This window comes from Vigna radiata, chromosome 1 (assembly GCF_000741045.1).
Source record: "Vigna radiata var. radiata cultivar VC1973A chromosome 1, Vradiata_ver6, whole genome shotgun sequence".
Lineage (NCBI taxonomy): Eukaryota > Viridiplantae > Streptophyta > Magnoliopsida > Fabales > Fabaceae > Vigna > Vigna radiata.
The window spans coordinates 8353957-8379979 of NC_028351.1; the positions used below are offsets into that span (position 1 = coordinate 8353957).

Consider the following 26023-nt stretch of genomic DNA (forward strand, 5'->3'; position numbering starts at 1 on the left):
TGATTTACCCAAAGGAAACCGTAGGTCAATCACTCAAAACCCTAGAGACACATGGTTTTCACATTTTTCACATCTTACAAAAGGGTGGAAAGCATGAGTGTCACTTGACATTTAATTCATGATTTGTGATCCATAGATAGGAGCACATGGGAATTCAAATTTCAATTATCCCTCTTTTTTGTGTCGCCCTAGACCGGTTTTAGCTCCTATAAATAGTGGAATGACTCCCTTGTAAAATTTACTCATGAATGGTAGTGAAACTCCATTAAGTTTCTTTGAACACTTGTGAGGTATTTTAAAATATGATCTCCTATTCCAGCTTACTCTAGCCCCTTCCCTCTTAGAATTGACTTAACTTTTCTAGAGAAATTATTTCATACTTCCATGTCAAACCATCGTATCATTTACATCAATCTAACTTCTTGAGCTAATCCTCCAATTCCTTTCTTCAAGTTAAGCTAGCTTATACATGATATCATCAATAGTCAAAAGGACTACAATAGATACTTTTCATATTTACGAAATAAATATTAAAAATAATTAATTTTAAAAAACTAGTTTATAAAATAAGATTGTATTTATTTGTGTATTAAAATTTAACATTTTAAATTAAATGAACTTATTTTTAAAGATAAAAAACAAAAATAGAATAATTTGTAACATCTTAAATTGTCAATTATGGTTATATATAAAATTAATTTTGTCCATTTAATATATTTTAGAATCAAGTAACAAGTTGTGAGTTCAATTATCATACATTGTCTTAAAAGGTTCTTGGATCATGCTTAAAGAGTGGATATTATTATTGAAGCTATTAGATGAAAATTTAAGGGCAATGCCTAGGTGATAATCCATATTTTGGAATTTAGAAATTTTGGTAACAATTAGTCATCATTTGGTAGAAAGAAAGATTCAGGAAGTGAACGGGAAAAGAAAAAGAAAAAGAAAGACATAAAATGGGTGTAAAGAATGGTTTTTGATTGGGAAGGAATGAGTATAAAGAATATTGATTTTGTTTTTTTTATTAAAATAAGAATTAAATTATGTTAAGTAATTTTATTAAAGCAAATTATTATTATATTTTAGGTTTATAATTAAATAGTTGAGTAATCGTCCCATATATTTTTACATTTTCCAATCAAACGTGTTAAAACATCTTTTAGTAAAGTTTAATGTTATATTTTTTTGAGTTTGTTTCTCGAAAAAAGAAAATTGTTTAACAATGACATGATTTTATTATGATTTTAGTAAATAAATATTCAGGATTTTAATATATAAAAATCCAGCTTAAAAGATAATTATAAATACGTCGACATTTTGTACTTATGATTTATAATAAATAATATTATTACGTTTATATATTTAAAAAATTTATTTTCTTTTGTTTTAACATCATTAGCGTGATTTTTACTACATATTTGTAAGATATTCTTTAGTATCAATGTGTTTCCGAACAAATTTATCCATCTGTAGTGAAGAGTAAATGTGACAGATAATATAGTTTGAGGATAAAATTGAAGAAAGAAAAAATCAAGGGCAAACATGTGATAAAATAAATAAAACAAATCCTACAAGAATGCAAACATAACGATTATGCTTAAATTGTTCAAACAAAATCTATTGAAAGCATCCCCAATCGATATAGTTATAAAAGAAAACTGTTTAATTATATGCGATCTTTTTAAGTAAAAAGAAGTTAAAAAAAATACCTGATTTATTTTTTATTTTTATTTTTCAAATTAAGCTGAAGAATATTGTCAAAATAAGCTGTACAGAGAACAAATGACCTCTGAATTTACAACCTCTCAATCAAATTAGCTTTAGCTTATTTATGAAGGGGGCAAAAATCATTCTGAAGCTGTTTGGGGAAAACGAAACCCTGACCTTCACAAATGCAATGCAATAAATTCAGTCACTCCTGTCTGACGAAGGGTGAAGAACTCATTTCTGTACTGTAAAAAGAAGACTCTTCTGGGTTGATTTCATATACATCATCGTCTTTCTCATCGTCCCATTTTATGATTTCCCTTATGTATTTGAATGCTTCATCCACTGACGTGCGGTCCCGACCTCGAGTTTGCCCCACAAACAACTTTTGCCCAGTTAGGGAATAATAAAGCTCTTTGAACTTCACAGCCACATAGTAGTATGCTTGGTGCGCTAGCGCGTGATTGTTGTGATGAGGTCTCACCGGGCAAAAGTCTCCAAACCACTCACAAGTTGATAAAGGAACTTTGTTTATCTTGTCTTCAAAGGCATCGTATTTATTTAGGAGAAGCACAAATGGGGTATCTTTAAAACAAGGATGCTTCACCAGACTCTCGAAAAGATCTTTGCTTGCCAGCAGTTTGTTTCGAAGCTGACCGTTGCTACTAGGCCACATCTGATCGTAGTCACTCAAGGCAACACAAAATATGATTGCCCTCACATCTTCGAACATTTCCAACCATTTGCAACCATCACGCAGTCCCTTTGAATTTATGCGAATCAGTTGATATCTGAGTCAATAACGGTGTTAACGAGTCAATAACATTTTTATAAGATTCCGTAAAATATGAGAAAAGGAGATTGAGGAGAATGATTTACTTGGTTAAGGGAGGAGGGCAATTGAGGTTTTCACTGTATATCTCAGACATTGGACTCCTATCATCAAATGAGAACTCCATGAAAGCCAGACCATTGCTCTGAGTGACTCCTTCGGCATATAATACATCCTTATCAGAAGGTTCATACTCATTGCTCGAAATTTCTATTGCCTGTGTAGGATCACATATAATTATACCTCTTGATATCAGAAGCACGTGATGGAAGTCAATATATTTTAAGATTGTTTTCTAATATTAGCCATAAAAATATGAAAAATCAAAAGTACAAAATCAAGACCAATAAAATTAGAAGTTAAAACATGAATATGCACATCACAATATTCCTATTGCGTGTGCAAGATCTCATGATTAGACATCTTCATAACAGAGCACACTAAAGTGAAAGACAAATATTTATTATATGAGCCAAATGTAGATAGACAGGAAGGAGTTATGCTCCATAATTTAAATTTTACACCGTACTTTAAAAGTGCTCTTTAGAAGCAACTATAAAGATTATGGATAATGAATATCTTGCAGTAAGTTTTCCATGGTGGCAATATTATTATGAAGGTAATTAAATATGCATCGAGAGAGATATCAATTCATGCATTAAGAGAATCGTAGAATTTTTTCATTGGTGTTGCACGAGAGTACATAATTACATGTTCATTAGATAGACATCTTGATATCCATAAAAATATATAAAAATCTACAGACATTAAATATTTACCTAAATCATAAATAAGTGAAAATATCAACTAATAACATCTGTTACTCCACTCTAAATCTTTTGATAGTATAATATACGCTTTTAATAATTAATATGACAGCCACTATAGTTTCTATAATTTCTCTTCCGCTTGCAGTTTAATATTCCACAGATATTTGTGATTATGTGATGGGAACAATTCCTATCCACCAAGGGAAATTGTATTATTTAACAAGGTAGAGGAAAATACAAAAAAGAGAACAGAAAACGTGATAGACACACCCTTCTAATCCAGTATTCTTTCCACACCCGGAAAATATTACATTGCACCTATTGTATATTTTTAAAGATTATTGACAAATAAGGAGAAATAGTAGTTTGGGAAAGCAGTGACAATGTTCAGTTACTTTGAACTAACTTCAGAATGGAATTGGCAAAATAATGTTTAAAGACAAACATAAATAGCCCTCTAAACATAATTACCAGTTCAGTGGCAAAGAAATATACAAAACAACACCACTAAATACTTATGAAGAAGAAAAAATAATAAAAAGGAAATAGTAGAGTCATACCCGATCCAAAAAATATTTAGCAACATCAGGAAGATTATGCAGTTCCTCTCTCCTCTTGTATGTTTCCTGAACAGCAGGATCTCTCCAGATCTCATCTACCATAGGAGCATACTCACGTGTTGCAGCAGGGAAGAAGGCCTCCAAATCTCCCGTTGCCATAATATCCAGTAACCAGTCAGAAAAGTGCTTGAATCTTTGATTGATTGAATAAATACTAGGCTTGTTTCCATCAGCTGCTGTTTCTGCTAAATTTAGGTTACAATTAGATTCACTCACAGTACTGTAATTTTTTCACAGACATTACAAAAACGATTATCAAATTTTATCATCCACAAAGGGAAAAATGATGCGGTATCAAAAGTTACTATATCTAACTTGAAAATTGTTGCTTAAAAGGACAGATGATCCAATATACTAGTCAAAACATAGTTTGTATAGCCTTGTAGTTGTTGCAAATAATGGACAAGGAAAGAGAACTCTCTCCAAGATAGCAAGTAACCATTGAAGAAGACCATACTTAAATGGTTTGACAAAAAATTGGTTTTGGACAGAGCCCCCAATGGTGCCAATTGATCCACGTTATTGACCCAAGGAGTGAAATGAGTCTTGGTGGTAGTTAATTGCTATAAATAGTTAGATTGTCTATGGAAATGTTAAATATTGTCATACAAAATTATATTTGATGAAGCTTAACATCTTAATAACAAATAATGAATTTTTTACACATTGGACCAAAATTGCAGACAACATTTTGTATATCACGACAGAATCAAATAATGTTTTTATCAAAAAGTTACCTCTTTAGGTCAAATATGGGAAACATAAAGCAATTATTTTGTCCTCTGCTCCAAGGGGACTACACGTTCTTCATTAAATTTTCCAATTGGACAACAATTTAAGACAAACCATAAATAATGTTACGAACATTATGGAAACTTTAAGACCATTAATCATCACTGTATGATCATATAATAAACATATATCGAACAAAAAGAAATATAGCTAAAGAAGATAGACCGAACAAATGATAGGATGCCTAAATATACAGAACAAATGTGAAAAGCTTCACAAATGTGAAAAGCTTCACTACTATATCATTCTTTCATGACCCCTGACAGAAAAATCAAATATTTATTGACTTGACATTGATAATAAAAGCCACAAAATAGTAGAAAGCAAGTGGCACTTCAACTTAAAGAGAAACAGTCCCATCAATCAATGAAAGAGGGAAGAAAATGGAAGGAAAGTGAAATTATACCTTGTACTTGTCCAGATCCTTCACCTTCTAATGAAGTAGATTCTCTTTCTGCCAGAGCTTCTTCTTCAAACTGCTCTCGTCCTTCAAGTAGAATGCTAAGATACTTGTACATGTTGCTTTGAATCATAAGCTTGATGTTTTGTAATTCTTCTGTAGAAAACTTGTTTCCATATAAAAACTTGGCCTGTTCCACAGGTGGGAAAAATGAAGTCTAAGATAATTAGAAATGATCAAATGCGAAAAACAAAACAACCAGTAACACACCGTTAACAGTTAACACCAGGTTAATAGATAATTAATAGATATAAAAAAAAGTTATAATCACTATGAAATAGTGAAAGAGATGAGGGAAAATCTCCCTTGTGTTAAATACACACATAGGATTCTCTATTTATAATAGAAGAAATATGGACTAAGCCCAAAATACAAATAAGAAATATAAACAAGCTAATAAGAAATATAAACTAACTAACTAAAGATAAGAGATAAATATAAACTAAATATAATATTTCTAACAATCACAATAACAAGAATGAAAGTCTGTTCCAACCAAAATGTGTCATAAACATGTAAACTAAAATGATGTATTGAAAAATTATCTCCTGCCACGTTTACACTGAAAAAGTCATCCATGATGAGCATATGAGAAATCACTACAATAAAAATAAGGCAAGGTCGCGTTACAACATCCATGATATGCATGCATATATCATCCATACTTAAGCAAACACATTGCTATACAACATATATTTGTGAGAGTGTGGTTGAGCACGTGTTTATATCTAAACTCCTAAGAAAACAGTCAACTTATAACTACATTATTGTCAGTCTATCAGCCTCCATTGCACAATGAATCAAGAACATAAAATATGACTCGTCACTAAAGTCCTTTACCCATCAAAAAGGGAAAGCCAAAGATATTTAATCCAAACCAGCCAGGCTAAAAGTTAATAAGCACAAAAGGTGTGAAAACATGCAACTATGAGACAGAGGGTGAGAGAGATGGAAGAAGTGAAAGATAAAGGAAATAAACATGCCTGTTTGAATAGAGTGGCTGTTCCAGACCCTTCCATGCCAAACAACAAAAGTTTCTGAACTCTACCTTGCTCCAAATATTCAGGCACAGATCTTGTTGAATAGTTAGTTGAATTATCTCTGACCCCAGGAGGATTAGCGGGAGGTACAGGCAATGAGAATAATGAACAAATGAAACGAGTGGACGCCTGCCTACCATAAACCAAACTAATATTGTATAAAAAACCAAATTAAGAGGAGAAAAACTTTCAAGCCTAAATTGAACAGAAGTGTATGCTATTATCAGATAAGAGAGAACCTTTCCCCATATGTTCCCCTTAATATTATTTTGCCCTTCCTCTTCATAAGATCCATCTTCATAAACCCAGAAATGGGTATCTCGTGGACATTGAACATTTGCTAACTGAAATGATAACCAACAAATTACAAATAAATCAATGAGATGATAAAGGCATTACAAATTGAAACGCAATAGCTTAATGGTATACGATTGGGTCAGTAGGGACAACAAAGAAAAAATTCAAGATTTCTTTCACTTGAGATGGCCTAAATGCATTTAAAAGAGGGAGCATAACTGTCTACTGAAAGGCTCTTGCAGCCTCCTTCGAAGAAAAGCTTCACAAGATCAAGATTTATTTCACGTGATATGGCCTAAATGCATTTAAAAGAAGAACTGTCTACTGAAAGGTCTTTGCAGTCCTCCTTTCATGACAGGCTTCACAAGATCTCAAGTTGTTTTGGCAAGCATGGTTTTCAAAAGATATAAAGGAGCGCAGAATAAGAAAGAGACACAAAAGGAAATTATAAGAGAGCAGGAAAACAAATAAGTTAGAGAAAACAGACATTTTAGGTACAATATGTGAAAACAGACATTTAGGGTACAAATATATGAAAACCAAAACAGCAACAACAAAATTGAAGGGGCCATCATAAAAATCCAAATGAATTTCCTAGGGTTTCATAAGTTGTAAATTGTCAACAAGTAGAGATTATGGTTCCATTAAAATCAGGTAAGCTTATATGCTTGAAAAATTTTCTATTAATTTAAAAGGGAAATGCTTTGAAAAACAATTAATTTATGTCCAGGATTAATATCTACTATCTCTAATACTTTACCTAGCAGAGAGAGTAATTTATGTAATGCCTTTCATTCTTGATATCGATAGTAATAGGTATAAATTTAAGTAAAATCCAAACACCTAAATTTTTAGAAACAGAAATGGCCATAAGTTGACTGATAATAGCACGGTCCGTATTCAGTTGTGTTTTTTCCTTAGTTAACCGAATGCGTATAAACTTGTGAAGCACTACAACAATCAATTAGGGTTGCCACGTGGTACTTCACACAACCTTTGTTGAAGCCAAGGCATAGAAAACATTGACGCTCAGCTAAAAAAGTAGGTATCTAGCATTCTAGCCTAGATTCTAGTACATTTACTAACTTCCATGTTCAAATATTTCATTCAGAACCAAATCCAACCCAGATGAAAGCAGGAACCTGATTATTGATTTGATTACCTTTAACATTCTAAGCTCAATCTTTGTTATTTCACGGCCATTCATGTAGACTCTGGTATTTCCATTGCTCGCATCCGTCTGAAGCTTGCCTCCAATATTAAGCTTCGAACTTATTATCTTATCAGGCTTCTCTCCCTCCTGAAATCAATCCAACATATCCAAGTTCAGCAAAACAATAAACCAATCCAATAAAAGTAGCCTATTCATATAACCAAGGACAAACACTAAAAGAAACACAAAAACACAACATATTGAAGCATTAAAGTTGTTAATAGTTTTCCATTTTCACCTTGCCCCAAAGTCCAGAGTCCTTATCATACCAATACCTCCCGGGCTTCAACTTCTGAGGAGGGATGGGGCAGCCCAGAATCTCAGCCAACTCCTCTTGCCTCAACTGCCTGCCATTCACAATAAGCTGCTCTGGCCTTAGCTGATTAGCAGGACATTCCTTTTCGGCCTTCATAATCTGATTAATCTCCAAAGAACTACACACTTTCGACAACATTCTAGAACACTTCCCCAAACTTGGCCTCTTCGATTCATCAATGGGCTTCCCAATGCAACTCACGCATTTTCTTCCCTCGGGCATAGACCCCATCGCTTTCAGCACACAGTTACTACAGTACCTTGAATCACACACCAAACACGCTTCCTTCTCCTTCAACCTGTTACTATTTCCACATCTGCTACAAATCCACCGCTTCTTATTCCGCGACGGCGACGCGCCCACCGGCGATCCCACCGGCTCCGTCGCAACCGACCTCGGCGACGGAAAATCATCTCCGTCGTCGTCCTCGGAGTCCCTCGGAGTATGAAACGTCACAATCGTCGGACGCTTGCCCGCTCCGGCGCTGCTTCGAGGCACCGGAGCAGAATTCGGCGGAGACTGCTGCTCAGACGCCTCCGAGGCGGAGCTTGCTCCATCTTCGTCGTTAACCTCGCCGGAATAATCAGATCGATAAACCACCTCGCCGCTGCGCGAATCGAACTGCGACTGAGACCTGGAGACCGACGACGACCTCCGGCTCTCCACCGGACTTCTTGGCGGCGGCGGCGGCGGCGGCGCCCGGTCGAAACCGCCGTTGCGGACTCGGCCGAACCGCGAGAACCGCGGATGCACCGGCATGGCGACCGGAATCGAGGCCGACGCGTTGTGATCGGAGACTATTGAAGCCGTCCGAATCGGTACGGCGACGGCGGAGGCGGTGGCACCGATTTCGAGTGGATCGACCTTGGGAACGTCGTATGGAACCGGAGGACCTTCGTACTCGACAGCGATGGAGTAGTCTAGGTGCTCCTCGTCCGGGAGAGGGGCGCCGGCGGGGAGCATGCGGCGGAGGACGTGCTCCCAGGATTTGTCCTCTTCTGTGGATTCCGACGCCATTTTAGGGTTTTCCGAGAGCGTTTGGAGGGCTAGAAAGTGCGGGAAATTTATAAAGAAAGTGCGAGAATTCGAAGGAATCAACCTAAAGGTTCCATCGTCTTTTGGATCAGACGAAGCGAAAGAGTTTGTGAGTGTTGAGTTGTCAGCTGCAGCAGTTGGCAGAAAGAAAGTAAACGGAGGCCTTTAACGCCAGACTCCGTCTCTCTTCACTATATTCCGTTATATTTCACGTCATCCTGATTACATATATGCTTTTTTTAATTTATTTTTATGACATATGCATGAGTTAACTCCGTCATCTTGGATACTTAATTATTATTTTAATTTTTTAATTTTAAAACTTCTTATAAAAATTATTTCAATATTAAATTTCGCAATATCGGTGTTTAACTTATATTAAATCATATGAGCAAACTAAGTATTAATATAATTAATTTAAATAAAAAATTCAAAAAATTATTTTATTTTTAATCAAATAAAACAAATATATAATTTTCTTTCTCTCTCTTTGGTGTGAATCTCTAACAAAACATTTATCTTGAATCCTACTTTTTAAGTCAATAGAGTCTTTCTTATTTTTTAAAATTATAAATCAATTTAAAAGTTCTCACATCAATTATTGCCAATTTTTTTACAGGGCCGGTTTTCGGAAGTAATTTTCAATCATAATTCTTATTAAAAACAATATGAAATATAGTTTAAACGACTTTTATATTTAAATATACATATAATTTAATCATGTAGATTTTTGTACTATAATCGTTACATTATTATTTCATAACGACTATTTAGAAACTTAAGTTAAATTTAAAATAATTTTAAATGTCTAAAAGTAGGAATTTAAACAAAAACTGATAAGATTAATCAATTGTTTTTTAATGGTTATATGATTAATCATATGATAATTTACTTCCACTCTTTCTCTAAATAATTTAAGAAAAATAAAAGGAAATATAAAACGTTATTTAAACTGAAGAACAAACTTTTTCTATTCTGACTAAAATTTAGCGGTTTTGTTGAAAATAATTTATTAAAAGAATATCTAATCATATATTTTTTAAGATAATTAGTTTAAAAGTCAAAAAACTCTTTCATCACGCGGAAACATATACGTAATACGTTTATGTGTTTATATTTTTTATTAAAATATATAATTTTCAAAACGTAAAAAATTTGCATGAATCGTTTTAAAAATATATAATTAAGTTTAGATGGAGAAGTTATGTAATTATTTTATCAAATAAAGAAATTATTTTAATTTGTTAGAAATGATTTTTATTTTTAGAAGGACGTAAAAAATTACAAAAAAAATGTATGGTACAATGGTAGAGAAGATTTTTGAATAAATAATTTGTAAAAGTGATGCATAAGCTGTTTTTTATTGACTATATTTACAACATAATTTATTTTTACTTAAATATTAGTATTTAACATTTATTTATAATTAGGTTTTATTGTTAAATATCAAACTAATTTTTAATTTAAATCCTTTTCAAAATAAATTGATAAACGTATAATGATATTAAACACAAATACACGTAATAAATTAAGAAAATGCACTGGCACTATTAATATTCAATATCATTATTATTAATATTAGAATAATATTAATACTAAACGAATGATTAAATATTACTGCATTACGCTAAGTGTAAAGGTTGCAAAAATCTGAAAATTTTAAGAATCGACAAGTGGCATTAGCTAAGTGGTTGCACCAACTAAATCCCACTTTCAAAATTTTTAGTGAAGTCTGAAACATTAGCTTNGTTTCCTTCACTTAAGAAACTCACACTTCCTCTTCCAAATTTTCTTTGCTCCTTACATTTTCCTCCAAAATCTTCTTCCNTTTTNTCATTTNCTCCACAAATCTAACTCNTATATTATACATTCCAGAAAATTTGTAGAGCATCCAAGTTCCTGGACCTTGATTCGGATTATTGGGTTCGTTCTCTCACCCGGTGAGTAAAACTTTGCTTTCCTTTTTCCAAATCAAATTGATGATCATGCGATTGATACCTTGCATGTGAATAATCTGAGTTTTTCCTCAAGATTCTAGCTTCTATTTCGCTTAAGAAAACTGATTCTATCTCCAAATTTGGAGATTTTAGGTGTCGTGAATTTCCCTAAGGTACGTTGAGCTTGTTTCTAGAAATCTGCAGTTGTTCTGTTAAAAACCCAGGTAAGGGAAGCTAGATTTAATTTCTGCTTGTGGATGTTGATCTGTTATGTTGAGTTTGTTTTATGAGTTCTTGAGATAATGCATGTGAAAACTTGTAGTAGATTAGGTACTGTTTTAGGTAAATTGAGAAATGCTTGTTCTGGAATGTATGTTTCATGACGGTGAATTATGAAATTGGGTATGGGATGGATTAGGAAATCTGTATGTCTAATTTTATGAGATGAATTTGATTGTTGAGAGGTTGTAATTTCAGTGATGCAGGTAGCTAGTTAAATGACAGATGTTAACTATAGTAGTCAAGATAATATTAGGGAAGTGGATGGGTGATTTCGTAAGTTAGGGGTTAGGGGTAGATTTAGACCATTAGCATAACTTAGTTAAGTCATTTCTGACTTGTTAGGAGCTTTAAACTGACCTATAACAGTTTCTAGATAGTAAGATCCAAATTCAGTCCCTAAATGAATGAAATAGTAGAATTGATCCTAATTCTCTGCATAAATGTTAANGATTAGTGTTAAGATTAAATATAGACCCTTAGGCAAGTTAGATTCAACCTATATTTCGAATTAGGAGTGTCCAAAGTTCACCAAAAGGCCTAAAATGAAATTTAGGGGTGTGAGTTCTTCCAAAATTGCAAATTCTGCAGAAAAATCTGCAGAGTTCACGCCTGGGCGCCCCTGGAGGGCGCTGGGCGCCCTTTGATTCGGCGTTTTGCCAAAAAAATGGCGCCTGGGCGCCCCTAAAGGGCGCTGGGCGCCCTTTTCTGCTATTGCTTTTCTTTTTGACAGTTCGGGGGGTTCCGGACGTCCGTTTTGGACGTTCTCTAGGTCGTTCTGGGGGTTTTTGACCCTTCCGGAGCCAACGGTGTGGGTTTCCAAGCTATTTGAATTACCTAAGTATTGGTAATTTAAGATTACAAAGATATTTGTATTAATAANTGATGTTTTTNTGAAAANATGTANTTCTTGTTTCCTCTTCTTCCTTGTGTGATGATTCATGTATTTGTTATGGTTCCTCTCGTATGACTTCTATTAATATTATTGGATTGATCTATGCTTGATAATNTAACAAAACCAAATTAATCTCCTAACTTCAGGTATAACATTAAGAATTAAAGTAAGTGAAGTTGGTATGGTATGATGTGTGAATCAAAGGGTTAAACATCAATCTCTAGGTGAGATACAAGTAAGTTTCTGGAATGAATATAGGTAGCTCAGTCTTGGGGGTTGCCCTTAAAGCTCTAATGACTATTCAATCTCACTTAGAGAAGATTAGTTCATGTGGTGAAGAGTAGTAGGGGGTCCTAGTCTTGGTTGTCTCCATTTTATATGGGCCAAGGTGAGTGATAACGGACCAACCTTGTGTGTGGTAGGGTGAAACCCATTGGCAATGGCTTTGCAAAGCAGTAGAGGCCACCACAAGTGCATGACCCGCCATAGCTCGATATTCATTCCAGGTCCGGACGAGTCTAAAACTAATCCCACTAAATCAAACTAAAATCCACAACTTAATATCATTGTCCTTCCATGATTAGCTTGCTTGTATATTTACTTCTTTTTAATTGCTTGTATGCCTATTTTACTATGTTTAATTGTAATTGATTTGTTTTCATTTGAATTCTAGCTTACCCTTGTATGTGTGTTGTCTGTTTTGTTTGTGGTTGTTCCTTCTGCAATGATCATCCAATTATGGATGTGAGCAGAGGTAGGAGAGGCACCTTTGGAGCAGATCTTAGAGGACCCTGATGTTCCAGTCACTGCTGATGTTGTAGAGTAGTGTAGCTCAGTTATTTTGTTGTACATAACTTAGTTTCCTTTACTCTTTTCTTCTTTTGAAAGACTCTATGCCATATGTAGAGCTTTACTATCTTATTTTATTTTGGATGACTGTATATCATATACACTTCATCTGCTATCACTCTTAACTGCTTTACTTTATTACGCATGTTGCATTCCACTTGATATGAAATTATACACATATTTTTGGGATGTTACACTAAGTGTTTATTTTTCATGATGATAAAAAACAATAAAATTATTATAATTATATTATAGGTAATTTTTATTTTTTGTAAATAATTTTTTATGAGTAGTTATTTTAGTTTAAAATAGTTAAATTTAAAAAAGAAAAAGGTCAAGTAAAAAAATAAATTAAAAAAAATAGTTTAAGAATAAAATTAGAAAAAAATTATTTTAATTTTAAAAAAATATTTAAAAACGGCTATTTTCATATTTAATTCATTGAAAGTTATATGCAATTAAATGCTCTTTAAAACGGCTATTTTCTTTTGAAAACGGTTGCAAAACATTTTGAAAGAGAGTTTCAAATCAATTCAACTCCATTTTAGTTAAATACGTTTAATTTTGATATTCTATTTGAAATCCAGATTGAATTTTTGTAATTATTCCAGATAGATCCTTAACAATCAGTTTAATCTGTGGAGATTTTAGATTAAAAAATAAATAAATAAAATAAAATAAAAAAACTAGAAGAACAAGACAAATCTATATTTGCTTAGAAAAACATACGAACCTTTAAAGGAAAATGACAAATTCAAATCAGAGGAATGGAAAATACAATCAAACAAACAAAACAGTATATAATAACAAGAGGTTATACTTTTATGCTACATTACAAAAAAAAGGAACCTTCTTCATAAATTTGATGCAGTCTAAGCATTCTATGTAGGCGTCTGACATAACTTGGTCAAATACTAAGATATAAAGAAAATTATTCATTGTAAACCATTAGACTGTTATTTGCTGCAGGCATTCTGAAATCAATGGTACAATTGGATCTCAAACATGACCATAGTTTAATCTTGAACATGCATAGAGAAAACAAAACACCTCAGAAAAATTAAAATTTACTCTGATAATTTCTATGGATTAACTGTACTTTAAATACAACAAGAAAATGCATAGTATTTTTCATGTTTTCATCTTTTTCATATGTAAATTGTAAAACTGGTCCATAATCCTTTTGGAAAAATTCACCAAAACAAGTCCATGATCCTTTTATTCTTAGGTGGTTTGATCCTTAAATTTTAATGCACAACAGCCAATAATACATCTGTTTTCATTTAAAATGATACCAGTTGTCAAATTTACAAAAATGGTGTTCATGGTATGCTTAATTAAATATTCATTAGTGTAACAGTTCTTTTTCTAGGGAGCCTGCAATATTCTAGTAGAAGGAGACACTGTACAAAAGCTTCCTCCTATACTTATTCTCAAAACCAGCAATAATTTCGTCAATTGATTCCTCCCATGATTCTGCTTTTTCAATCTGTGCACAAAATACATACACAGTAAGCAACAAAACATTGAAAAGAAACAGAAAAAGAAAAAGTCATCTCTATTTCAAAACATAAATTCATATAGAGCACTTCAATTTTGCCATCAACAGAAAATGTTGATGGGCTGCATGAGATACAAACCTCCTGACATAGATCCAAAGTATGCTTAGCTCCCACAGCTGCTTCGTCGTGGTTATCTTTTACCTCTAAGTTGATTACCAGCACAGCTTTCAATAAAACTTGATCTCTGTTATGGAGATCTGCACATTGTTTAAGTTAGATAGCCATCAAACATAGGCATTAGAGTCATTAGACACAATATGGTCTTCAATTCAGACACATATCTATGCTAGAGTTTCCACATGTACACACCAACTGGACAGATACCAATACACAATATGCATGGAGGGACTGAAAATAATAGCTTCAGTCAAAACTATGAAATGTAGTTAAAAACTAAAAATGTAAGAAACATCAAGTAATCCAGTATATAATCTGGCCAGTCATTTTTATGAGAGGTAAAACATACTTAAAAAGTTAATAATAACTAAAAAGTAACCAGAATGACTAAAAACAACTTAAGATAAACCAACAACCATAAAAGATAATCTAAAAGACACACAGAAAATTAATGCACTTCACTGCATTTGCAACCTCCTTGAAAAAACCGGGGTTACAAACACCTGTTTTTTTTCGATCTCTTGATTAGTTCAAATCCAATGTCAAATCACGGCTAAGAAATATCTCTTGGGAACTTCCTTTTCAAACCACTAGCAGACATCCCAGCTTAAAACCCAAGCATCTTATTCAATGAGGCCTATCAACCAAGACTATGTGAAGCAGAAGACTCTTTGTATTGCTAGCAAAATAAAAATTTTATCTAAAAGTGACTCAAATTCAAATGTCCTACAACACCATTTTATATTCACTAACAACAGACCAATCAACAGTCAGAAAGCTGAATAAACAAATCAAGATGAATATTAACCTTCAATAACCATATCAAACACTTTTTCTTCAAATGTCAATACCACGTCAAAAACGCCATCAACAGCATTTTCTTGCCACCGTTGAGGTGCCAACTTGACTGTTGCATTTCTTTTAAGCATTGCCAAGATTCCATTTCGTCTATAGCTGTACTCTAGTCAAGGTTCCGTCAATCCACCCACCACACAGAATAAAAAACAAGAATGCAAGTGCAAATTAAACTCATTACCCAACATGCATGTAAGTCTAAAAACAGATAGGCATATAGATAACAAAAATTAATGCGATCATGAACTCGGTATCTGACTCTTATCTTGTGTATACAGTGACAACAATGAAACTTATACCTCTGACCTCATGCAAACTATCCAGACAACCACCATTTGACCGACCTTAGTGGGTTATCTCAATATCTTACTCCATTAGCTCAAACAACACACAATCAAATAATAACTTAACAATACTACCCCCTTTACTCATTCAATCCCTACACAAAATTCCCACCACTTGGTATCACGGTGAATAAAAGTTGTTCACTCCATCAAAACTATCCCCCACCTAGTTTAACAAATACAAAACAACTAATTAAAAACAAATATTAAAAGGAACTGGTTTTCTTTTGTTTCGCTACTATTTCCCCAAATAAACACAAGTTTAATTTCAATGTCTTGTCAGCATAAAAATAAACTTCATATTGCCAAGCAATAAAAAAATCATACAAGTAGAACTTCACCGGTAATAATTATAAAAGTCAATATACCCATCATAAGTTCAATATAAGAAAAACCCTCTACAGCCATTTGAATCAAACTCACAAAAAAGAGCAGAAATCCAAGTTCACGGACAAAAATTGAAAAGAAGAAAACTTGTGAGAGTAAAATGTTGAAGCTGAAAAGATGGAATCTTTTTTTAGTTGAAGCAACCCCACAAGTTGGGGATTTGATTTTGGGGTAAAGAGAGGGAAAGTGCAGAAAGAAAAACGAATAAAAACAGAGAAGAGGATACAGTTCAGAGTCTTTTCTACGTAGGTCATCGTACATATGCTTGTAGGGGGTTCCGAATTCGTAGACATTGGGCTCCCTGAGCGAGGGACCCGGGAGCTTCACGTGGGCACCAGTGCCGTAAGAAGAGACTTCGAAGCCCTGCTTCTTGAGCAGGGAATGAGCCTCCATGCTCCTGTTCTGGTTCGAAGAACACACCATCGCGTAACGAAACTTCATCTCTTATGTTCTCTTCTCTTTCGAGGTTTGGTTCCTTTCTTTGTTTCTCGCTGTTGATGCTCTGTTGGAACTGAGACGCTAAATTGAAGAGAAGAAGAGAACAAGGAACAGAACAGACCCTCTGCAATGGAGTTAGGGCACATAGGCTGGGCAAAATTATTATCCTTTCCGATCTTCGTTCAATGGCTTGTGTGATTTTTTTAAAATTAAAAAACGCATTTATTTTGAATCAATAATATAATATGTTTTTTTCGTTAAGTTTTAAATTTCTTATATATTTGAAAAATTTTAATTAGTTTTTATTAAATTTATATGGGTTAAATATGTTTTTTGTCTCTATACTTTGGGGCGATTTTGGTTTTACTCCCTCAACTTTAGAAAACTCTGATTTTAGTCCTTTTTATCAAATTTTTTTAGCTTTATTTGTTGTTTAAAGCAAGAATGTGTCAAACAGTGTAAACAATCCAAATGTTATAATGAAACGTGTTTGACACAGCAAATAAAGTTAAAAAAATTTGGTAAAAAAGATTAAAACCAGAATTTTCTAAAGTTGAAAGACTAAATTGTACCTTAATTTGAAAGAGGGACTAAAACCAAAATTGTCCCAAAACATAGGGACTAAAAAGATATTTAATCCAATTTCTATGGTATACTCACTCATAAAAAATTTAGAAGTTTTCCATTTTTGTTGGTAGATTTTCTTTTATATTTTTCGTCACCTTATTTATTTTTTTATACGTCTAGTAATTCTGTATTTATAATTTTATAATTATATAACTATATAATTATATAATTTTTTAATTATGTAATTTAGTAATTCTATAACTATATAATTTGTATAGAAAAAATTACAAGTATGTTTTTTCTTTTTAAGTATAAAATAGTACTTTCATCTAACTTCTTCTCACCATAAATTATAAAAACATGCTTTCAGTGTTTTTTTAAAAATTGGGTTAAATATGTTTTTAGTTTGAAAAAATGATTAAAATCAAAATGATCTCAAAGTATAAGGATTAAAAACATATTTAACTCTTTAAAATTTGATTCCTACTTGTGCATTCTGCAACCTACATAAGGGTGAGATAGAGCCATGAAATATGCAAATTTACTTAGCCTATCTACCACCAGGAATATAACTCTCCTCCCAAATGACTATACTCTTTGTAGACTTATTGTCGCATTTAGACACATATCAAATTATAATTTTTCCTAACACTCAGGTTCAATTTCTTCATGGGTTTTCTAAGCCGCAAAATGTAGAATGTGACAGTTTTAGAGGTTTTAAATGTTAAGATGTACACTCTCAATCCCAAAAAATATTTTAACACTACCAAATCCTTCTTAAGAAAACAAGCATCTTTTAAAAAAAATTCATGGCTAAAATGTCATTTTCTGAAATAAGTCATTCATATATGTTAACATGTAGAGATATATATTCTTCCCTTGTACAATATAAATAATGAGTGATTTCATAACATTTCAATTTTGTAGTTAACCTAGTAATAAATCATCAATGAAGAGTTTGTTTTAAGCCATAAAACTTGGAGAAATTTTGTACACATTTTCAACCAAATCATCACAAAGAACACATTTATTCAATGAATTTCTCACTTTATAATTAATGTCAATACCATTAAGGTACATACAATCACCATTTTTTCTACTCGAGCAAATGTATATTTTATTACCTTTTCTTTGATAATGTTTGAATATAAGAAGTTTATCTTTCAGATGATGTTTTATTTTGTATATTCATTTATTTCCAAAAGCTTTCTTTTGCAACTGTAAAACTCATGTCTCATTCTCTTCCAAAACTAGTATCTTGTTGGCCATTAGGCACACCAATTAGAATTCTTTACAACTTTCATAAAATTTTTAGGTTTTTTTTTGTTGTTGTCCGAGTTGTAATAAAATTGTGATGTTTAATAGAGAATTGTTCATTATTTACAAAGTGAGTAATATTAAAAGGAATATTTTAGATATGTTATTGAAGAGATGAGTTTTCCAATGACTTTATTACTTTTCTAATAACACGAGAGACGAAATCTTTATACATTGTTAATATTTCTAAACTCCTCCCATTTTTGTCTCCATATTTTCTTCTTGTGCCATCATAACATCATTCTCATAAATTCTCTGTGAAGATATTACCTCACTAGCTATACCATTTAATCTTTTACTTTCATTTTCATCACAATCTCCACACAACTCTTCTAAGATCGCAAATTTCCTATCAATATCATTATGAACGTACTAAATATTAGAAATATTGTGAAAAGTATAAAAAGAATTGTTTAACAATCCAGTTTGTGGAAATTCATCTTTGTAAAATTCCACAATGTTTAGAGACAAAATATTTGTAGGATTCCAAATCATACAATTTTCATCCCTTCTGCCAATAGGGCTACCCACAAATGTACACTTTCAACTTCTATACTACTCATATTTTCTCTCTTATTTTCATTACAATCTCCGCACAACACCCTTAAAGATTACAAGTCTCCCATTTAATACCATTATTAGAATTAGTGTGAACAATATAAAAAATATTATTTGGTGATCCAACAAAAGAAAATTCATGTTCATAAAATTTAACATCTCTAGAGATAAGTACCCACAAATATACACTTTTGACTTTTATTGGCAAATTTATCTCCATCACGACATTATTGATGTGCATAACACAAGCAAGAAAAAACTTTCATGTTATCAAATATAGGTGGTTTACCAAATAATTTCTCATAAGATGTCAAATAATTAAACAAATTAGGCAATATGTAATTAATTAAATGACATGCTACAGACACATTCACCACAAAACTACATTAATAAATGATCTTGAAATCCACATTCATAATATCTTGATGTTTTCTTTCCACTTTTTCATTTTGTTGTGGAGTATCCATACAAGATGTCTCAAACAAATTTTCATTCTTTAAAGAAAAATAATACAAATATTTTCAGGGTCATTATCACTTTCTACTTTCTTTATTTTTATATCAAATTATTTATCAACAAAGAGAATAAAGTTCATAAAACATAAACATAACTTTAGTTTTATTACATAATAAATAAACTCAAATTGCAAAAGAATAATCATTAACAATTATTAAATAATATTGTGTTCCATAAGATGAAGGAGTGTGATAAGGTTCTCATAATTCACAACCAACTAAAACTTTTACTATGCTCACTTAATAAAAAAAATGCTTATGTTGTTTAACACAACATATATAACAAAATTTCCTATTATTGCTTATACTAGATTGACTCCCATTAGAGATAAACTTTAACATCTTTTTTGACGTTTATGTTATAGGCTAATTGAAAAATCTTTATTAGACATTAATGAACGTATGATATCTCGAAAAATATAAAGTCCATTGTTCAATTCACATGTTATAGTCAAAGTTCTCGTCTTTTAATCCTGTACTACATAAAATGCATGTGTAAAATATACACTTTGAGACATCAAGTAATTGTGATTATTGATAAAATTCTTATGTCAATAATATAAAAGATGTCATTCTTATCATAAAAATGATAATTGATTTTGAAAACATTCAAAATGTGAAAAAAATATATTATATAATCTGATGTTAAATATTTTTATGGACTCAAATAGAATATGAGATTGTAATTTTTTATAAATAAACTAAAAATATATCTTTCAATTAATAATAAATAAATAATCATAAAAATAATAATAATATATCTCAATATAAAAAAACAACATCGTCTTAAAAAACGACAAACACCAGTTAATAAATTTGCACGACGTAATTAATTGGTAAGACTTTTTAAAAGAAATGTGAAATAGAAGTAAGCAATACAGAGAATAAATCATAATTAAAGAAAGCATGCAAAATGAAATAAAAGATTTAAAAAGTTAAATTGGAAAGAAAATGAAAAACTAAGAGAAATGCCAAGAATATAAATGGATAAGACTGAAAAAAATTGAAAAGAGATATGTAAAAAGAAATTAATGATAAGATAATAGATATTTCTATTTATTTGACAAGATAAAATAGTTATAAAATAATAAATATTTGTACTTTAAAAAAATATTTTGTATGTTTTTAAATATCATTTCTAAAAAATATTAAAAAAATGATTTTTGATAAATGACTAACCAATAACAATTATTAAGTTTCATAATTTTTAAATTCCATATAACATGTAACTTGTAAATTGATATCTTGTTTGTAATTATATTTATTAAGTTTCATATTTTTTAAATTCCATATAACATGTAACTTGTAAATTGATATTTTGTTTGTACTTATATTTAAAAATAGAATGGTAGGTTATTACACTATTACCGGTCATCAAAACATTAGGCTAAAATTATATTAATTATCATAAATCTTATGTTTAATTGATTTTTTTTATATAAAACTCTTCAGATGATCAATTTTAGTTCATTGATCACTTTAAACCAATTTAAGGAATTTTTGTGTCTATTTTTTAATTAAAAATCACAGAATAAATTATGGACATATTTTTAATTTTCAATATAATAAAAAATGGGATTATTCATTATCTCTTTGTTTGTATTGGATTCCATTTACATCCCTGCGTCTTTGTCAGAGGTAGGCATGGTCATGATGCTTCATCTTCTTCATTTCTATTTATATATATTGTATAATTTTCATATTTTATTTGTCATATTTATATTCATTTATTCATCGTTTTTTCTTTTTTCATTCAATGTCTTTCATCGCTTTCGCAGAGCTGTCAATGGAAGCGGCTGCGACGGCAACTGTCCTTACACCACCGTCCGCTCCACCTAGGCCGTCGGTTTTCCTCCGAGGACCTTCCGCACTCGCCTTCCCTTCCAATCTTGCCTTCTCCACTAAGGTATTCAATCGATTATTTAATTTTTATTTAAATTTATGGAGAATTATTTGTGGTAGCTAGAGATGTATGTTGTGGTTGATTAGAGTAGTGATTTTCATAAACTGCATTTCAATTTATTTGTTTCTCTGAGCTTAGCTTGTTTAGTTGTTTTTCATAATGGTGTTGACTTGAATGCAATGTGTTGTATTGTGGCTTCTGCTTGCATTAGGGAAAGAGAAAATATGAGTAGTGTGCTTTTCTTATAAGAATGTGCTGTTTAGGTTTTGTTTGGACAAACATATCCTGTGGCGGAAAAGCGAAAAGATAAATCGAAATAAATTTGTCTTATGAGCCAAAATCAACTTACGTGCTTCATCTTTTATTATAAAATTAAACTTTTCTCATGAGCTAAAATCAATTTATGTAGTTCAACTTTTATATTCTAAAAATTCTTCTAAAGCTAATTTTATCCTGGCATAACTTTATTTTAATTTACAAGAGAAGTTTAATTATTTTTTCCTTCTTAATTTCTTCTCCATCAAGTACTAATCGAGAAAGTTTATTCTGATAGTTTCTTAATGATTGGTTGTTTTTAACATGTTTTATTGATGGTGGATATATGATTCGGTTTTAAAAGGGGTTAGACACGCTTGTGTCTAATTTGGATCTTGCACAAATTATATTTGGAGTTTTTCTCTTGTTTGATTTTGAATATGTGATGTCTCTTCTCTAGCCTTGTCATTTGTCAAGTGTTTTTGGCTTGCGTGAGTTATACTGTTCAATGTGTTTTTGTCAAACATTTATTGTTATTACTATTTATTTTATTTTTGTTGCATAAAAGAGGTTTTGGGGATTAGTTATTTGCGTTCTGAGTGTCCTTGGTGGTTGGCAGTTGAGCACTTCTGTATCTGTCTCCATCTCCAAGCAATGTCATGGGAGACTCGGAGTTGGAAGTAAAAGGGGTTTTGTAGTTAGAGCTGCATCATCGTTTCCAGAGTCATCTGAACCAAGTTCCAATGTTGCTCCACTTAAACTGGAGTCTCCAATTGGCCAGTTTCTCTCTCAGATTTTAATTAGTCATCCACATCTTGTGCCTGCTGCCGTAGAGCGGCAACTTGAGCAATTCCAAACTGATCTTGATGGTGATAATCAAAAGAGAGAGCCTTCTGCTTCAGGCACCGAATTAGTTCTGTACAGGTTTGCTTTATACTTTATATCTGATACTCTTCTAAGTGTACTTTATGAACATATATTTATGATCAATCTGGAAGATAGTTTCTTATTATTTAGTAAAATTTAAACAATAAGCAGCCCATAATCCATCTATATACATAAATTTAGAATTCCCCACTCGTGCATTGTTTTGGCCCCCCTAACCGATCGATGCTACATTTTACTTTATGGATAAACAAATATTTTCAAGTAAACTTACTTGTTTAGCTCTGTCCAAAAAAGTAAGTAACTCACCGTTTGGAATTCAACGTAAGAACCTTTTCTAGCTGTTCTTCTCCTTTGGAGCACCGGTGCATTTTATTTTTTCATTTTTATACTAATATCTGATAATAATAACAAAAAAGTTATTTTGCTGATGAGATCGGCTACGTAAATTACACAATGTCATTCGGTTTGGCTAAAAGCCAATTTCTGAAGGATATTGTTCACTATAAAATTCCTTTTAATAATTTCTTTCAATGCCCTTGGTTTTCCTTCTACCTCTCGATGAGGCTTAAATTCCCATGTGATGTACTATTCTCATCTCCTATAACTTTCTTTTCGCATGTCCAAAGTACTGAAAATAATTACTCTTGCTTAAAAGTTTTACTTTATTAGATTAGCAGGTTCATTTTTCTCTTTTAAGATTATTTTGGTGGAGGGGCAGGGAATGTTTTAAAGAAGCACTAGTCGTTGGTGCAACAAATATTTTTGAAAGTAAGGCATGTGTTTGCATAGAAGTGGCGTTCTTTTCTATCTTGTGTGAAGTTTGAGTTTCATGTATATATCATATCTAAACTAAATAATTTGAAGTAACTGTTTGGTGGAGAAATATTGTCTGTCTACTCTCATAATAAGCATAATGGTTTGATAGAATTGAATTTACTTGTGGAGCTGCTGTGCATGGATTTATTTTTGGATTTGATTGTGTTTACTTTGAATCCAACATAAAATTTTATATTAGCACAACAAAATCAGTATTTTGGAATTATATTTCTTTGTTTAGTTGCTGTTTTCTATTTGAAATTGTTTTAGTAATTATAAAGGACCGAGGTGTGTTTTTATCTCAATAAAAGAGAGGAGGTATTGACCACTGTATTGGCTTGCAAAATTTTCCAGGAGAATTGCTGAGGTTAAGGCTAAAGAAAGGAAAAAGGCTTTAGAAGAGATATTGTATGCATTGGTGGTGCAAAAGTTTATGGATGCCAACGTTTCTCTCATACCCTCCTTAACCCCAAACCAATCTGGTCGGGTTGATTCATGGCCAAGTGAAGATGGAAAACTGGAGGAGCTTCATTCACCTGAAGCCTACGAAATGATCCAAAACCACTTGGCTCTCATTTTGGGCAACCGTTTAGGGGATTCAACATCTGTCGCTCAGATCAGCAAAATCAGAGTAGGACAGGTCTATGCAGCTTCAATAATGTATGGATACTTTCTTAAGCGGGTTGTCCAAAGGTTCCAGCTGGAGAAGACAGTGAAGATTCTTCCTAATATGGCAGAGGAGAATAGCATTCAACAAACTGTTATAGACGATTCAAGAATTAGCAGTGGAAAGGGCCCTTCTCATGTCATGTCTCATCCTGAAATTTCTGCTTTGCCTGGTGGTGGAATCAGCTCAGGGGGATTTGGTAACGGTTCAAAAGTCTCCAGGTTACGTACCTATGTGATGTCCTTTGATAGTGAGACATTACAGAGATATGCAACAATAAGATCTAAAGAGTCTCTTAGCATCATTGAGAAGCACACTGAAGCATTGTTTGGAAGACCTGAAATTGTTGTTACACCAGAGGGGGTGATCGATTCTTCGAAGGATGAGAACATCAAAATTAGCTTTGGTAGCTTGAAGAGACTTGTTCTAGAAGCTGTTACTTTTGGTTCTTTTCTGTGGGATGTTGAGAGCTACGTTGACGCAAGGTATCATTTTGTCCTGAACTGAGTTCTGCTCATTCCCATGGTAAATTCTAATGGACTGATGTACTAATGTTTTCCACCTGTTTAATCATAGTGAGAGTTGATCTGGTTTTCACTAATGGAAGGATATATTATAATTTTCGCATTTGGTTATCCTTTGTTGTGATTTTTATTGAAACAACCATGAAGACCTGTCAAAATTTAAATCACGATTGGTTCTGGAACAATTATAATAAGGCTGGTTGATGTAAAGTGGCTGACTTCAAGATTTATTTTAGTTAGATGTACATTTTATCTATTTTTAACTAATGGAAGGATACCCAATTCATGACCAAGTCTGTTAAACTATGTGCATAATCTGAGTGGTTGTGATTATTGCTTTGAAGATATAGAATTATGATAAAGTTCGTGTATTAGATATTATTAAGAACTTTTTATATTTTAATTATTCTAACATTCAAAAATTCATTTTTCATAACATAAATATTATTATTAAAGTAATGAAAGAAAACAGAAATCATGGGAGACACATCAGATGAAAAATTTCACTGCACAAAACATTTGGAATTCATTCCCTACCTTTCTTTTTTCTTTTAAATAAAATGATACCAATATGTTCAGTTTAAATCTCTTCACAAGTCATTAATTCAAGTACAAAAGTGGTTGATTTGTTTAGAATTACCCCAATTTGAAAGACATTCCTCCGGAAATCAGAAAATTACATTAGAAAAAACAGCACAAATAAAATAATAAATTGTAAAGATAAAGTTCTTTTCATCCTTCATTAGGTAGGATAAGATTATACATTATAGTTACTTCATTATTTAACATCTGTAATAGAGTTTGGCTTTCTAATACTGAAATCTTAAATTATTACTAAAAATATAAATATTGCAATAAATGCACATAAAAGAGATTCATATTCTACTAAATGTGATTAATCATATCAAAGGATTATATTCTTTTGTAAATACATGTATTGTTTATAAAATATTATTAACAGTATTTGTAACTATTACTTTAATTGAAGTATACTTTTTAAATTAAAAAAAAAAGTACTCGAATCTTGTTTAAACTGTGTTAAAGGAAATTTGCCATTTTACACATAGTTAAGAAATTATTGTTTTTATAACCTTGGCTAATAATTTAGCAATCAATAGAAATATATATATATATATTACAATATCTAGACACAACTAATATACTATTAAATAATTATCGTATTTTCTATTTTCCAATTGGTTGAGTTGGTTTTTCTTTTAAAACCTTCGTTGTATTTAATTTGTGAATTTGTTTAGCGAAAAAACATA

The 26023-nt window shown here is 31.9% G+C and overlaps 3 protein-coding genes across 5 annotated transcripts; 1 reads left to right on the forward strand and 2 right to left on the reverse strand.

The window, feature by feature from the left end:
* Positions 1-1696: 1696 nt before the first annotated feature.
* LOC106773019 (extra-large guanine nucleotide-binding protein 3) lies at positions 1697-9273 on the reverse strand. 2 transcript variants are annotated; one of them, XM_014659689.2, is made up of 8 exons: positions 7970-9273; positions 7681-7818; positions 6461-6565; positions 6165-6350; positions 5128-5311; positions 3870-4114; positions 2587-2756; positions 1697-2498 (listed from the first exon to the last, which is right to left on the reverse strand). In XM_014659689.2, exons 1-8 carry the CDS (start codon positions 9062-9064, stop codon positions 1913-1915), a joined length of 2709 nt encoding a protein of 902 aa, XP_014515175.1. In that variant the 5' UTR covers positions 9065-9273; the 3' UTR covers positions 1697-1912. The 2 variants fall into 2 exon arrangements, with proteins under 2 accessions (XP_014515175.1, XP_014515184.1); XM_014659698.2 differs by having other exon boundaries at positions 3870-4111; positions 7970-9272.
* Positions 9274-14232: 4959 nt separating this feature from the next.
* LOC106765188 (RNA polymerase II subunit A C-terminal domain phosphatase SSU72) lies at positions 14233-16931 on the reverse strand. Its single transcript, XM_014649722.2, has 4 exons — positions 16534-16931; positions 15530-15675; positions 14683-14801; positions 14233-14531 (listed from the first exon to the last, which is right to left on the reverse strand). Exons 1-4 carry the CDS (start codon positions 16746-16748, stop codon positions 14430-14432), a joined length of 582 nt encoding a protein of 193 aa, XP_014505208.1. The 5' UTR covers positions 16749-16931; the 3' UTR covers positions 14233-14429.
* Positions 16932-21287: 4356 nt separating this feature from the next.
* On the forward strand, positions 21288-24965 carry LOC106758323 (UV-B-induced protein At3g17800, chloroplastic). 2 transcript variants are annotated; one of them, XM_014641327.2, is made up of 4 exons: positions 21288-21340; positions 21481-21608; positions 22480-22784; positions 23919-24965. In XM_014641327.2, the coding sequence occupies exons 2-4, from the start codon at positions 21489-21491 to the stop codon at positions 24736-24738; spliced, it is 1245 nt and encodes a 414-aa protein (XP_014496813.1). In that variant the 5' UTR covers positions 21288-21340; positions 21481-21488; the 3' UTR covers positions 24739-24965. The 2 variants fall into 2 exon arrangements, with proteins under 2 accessions (XP_014496813.1, XP_014496764.1); XM_014641278.2 differs by lacking the exon at positions 21288-21340 and having other exon boundaries at positions 21417-21608.
* The last annotated feature ends 1058 nt before the right edge of the window (positions 24966-26023 follow it).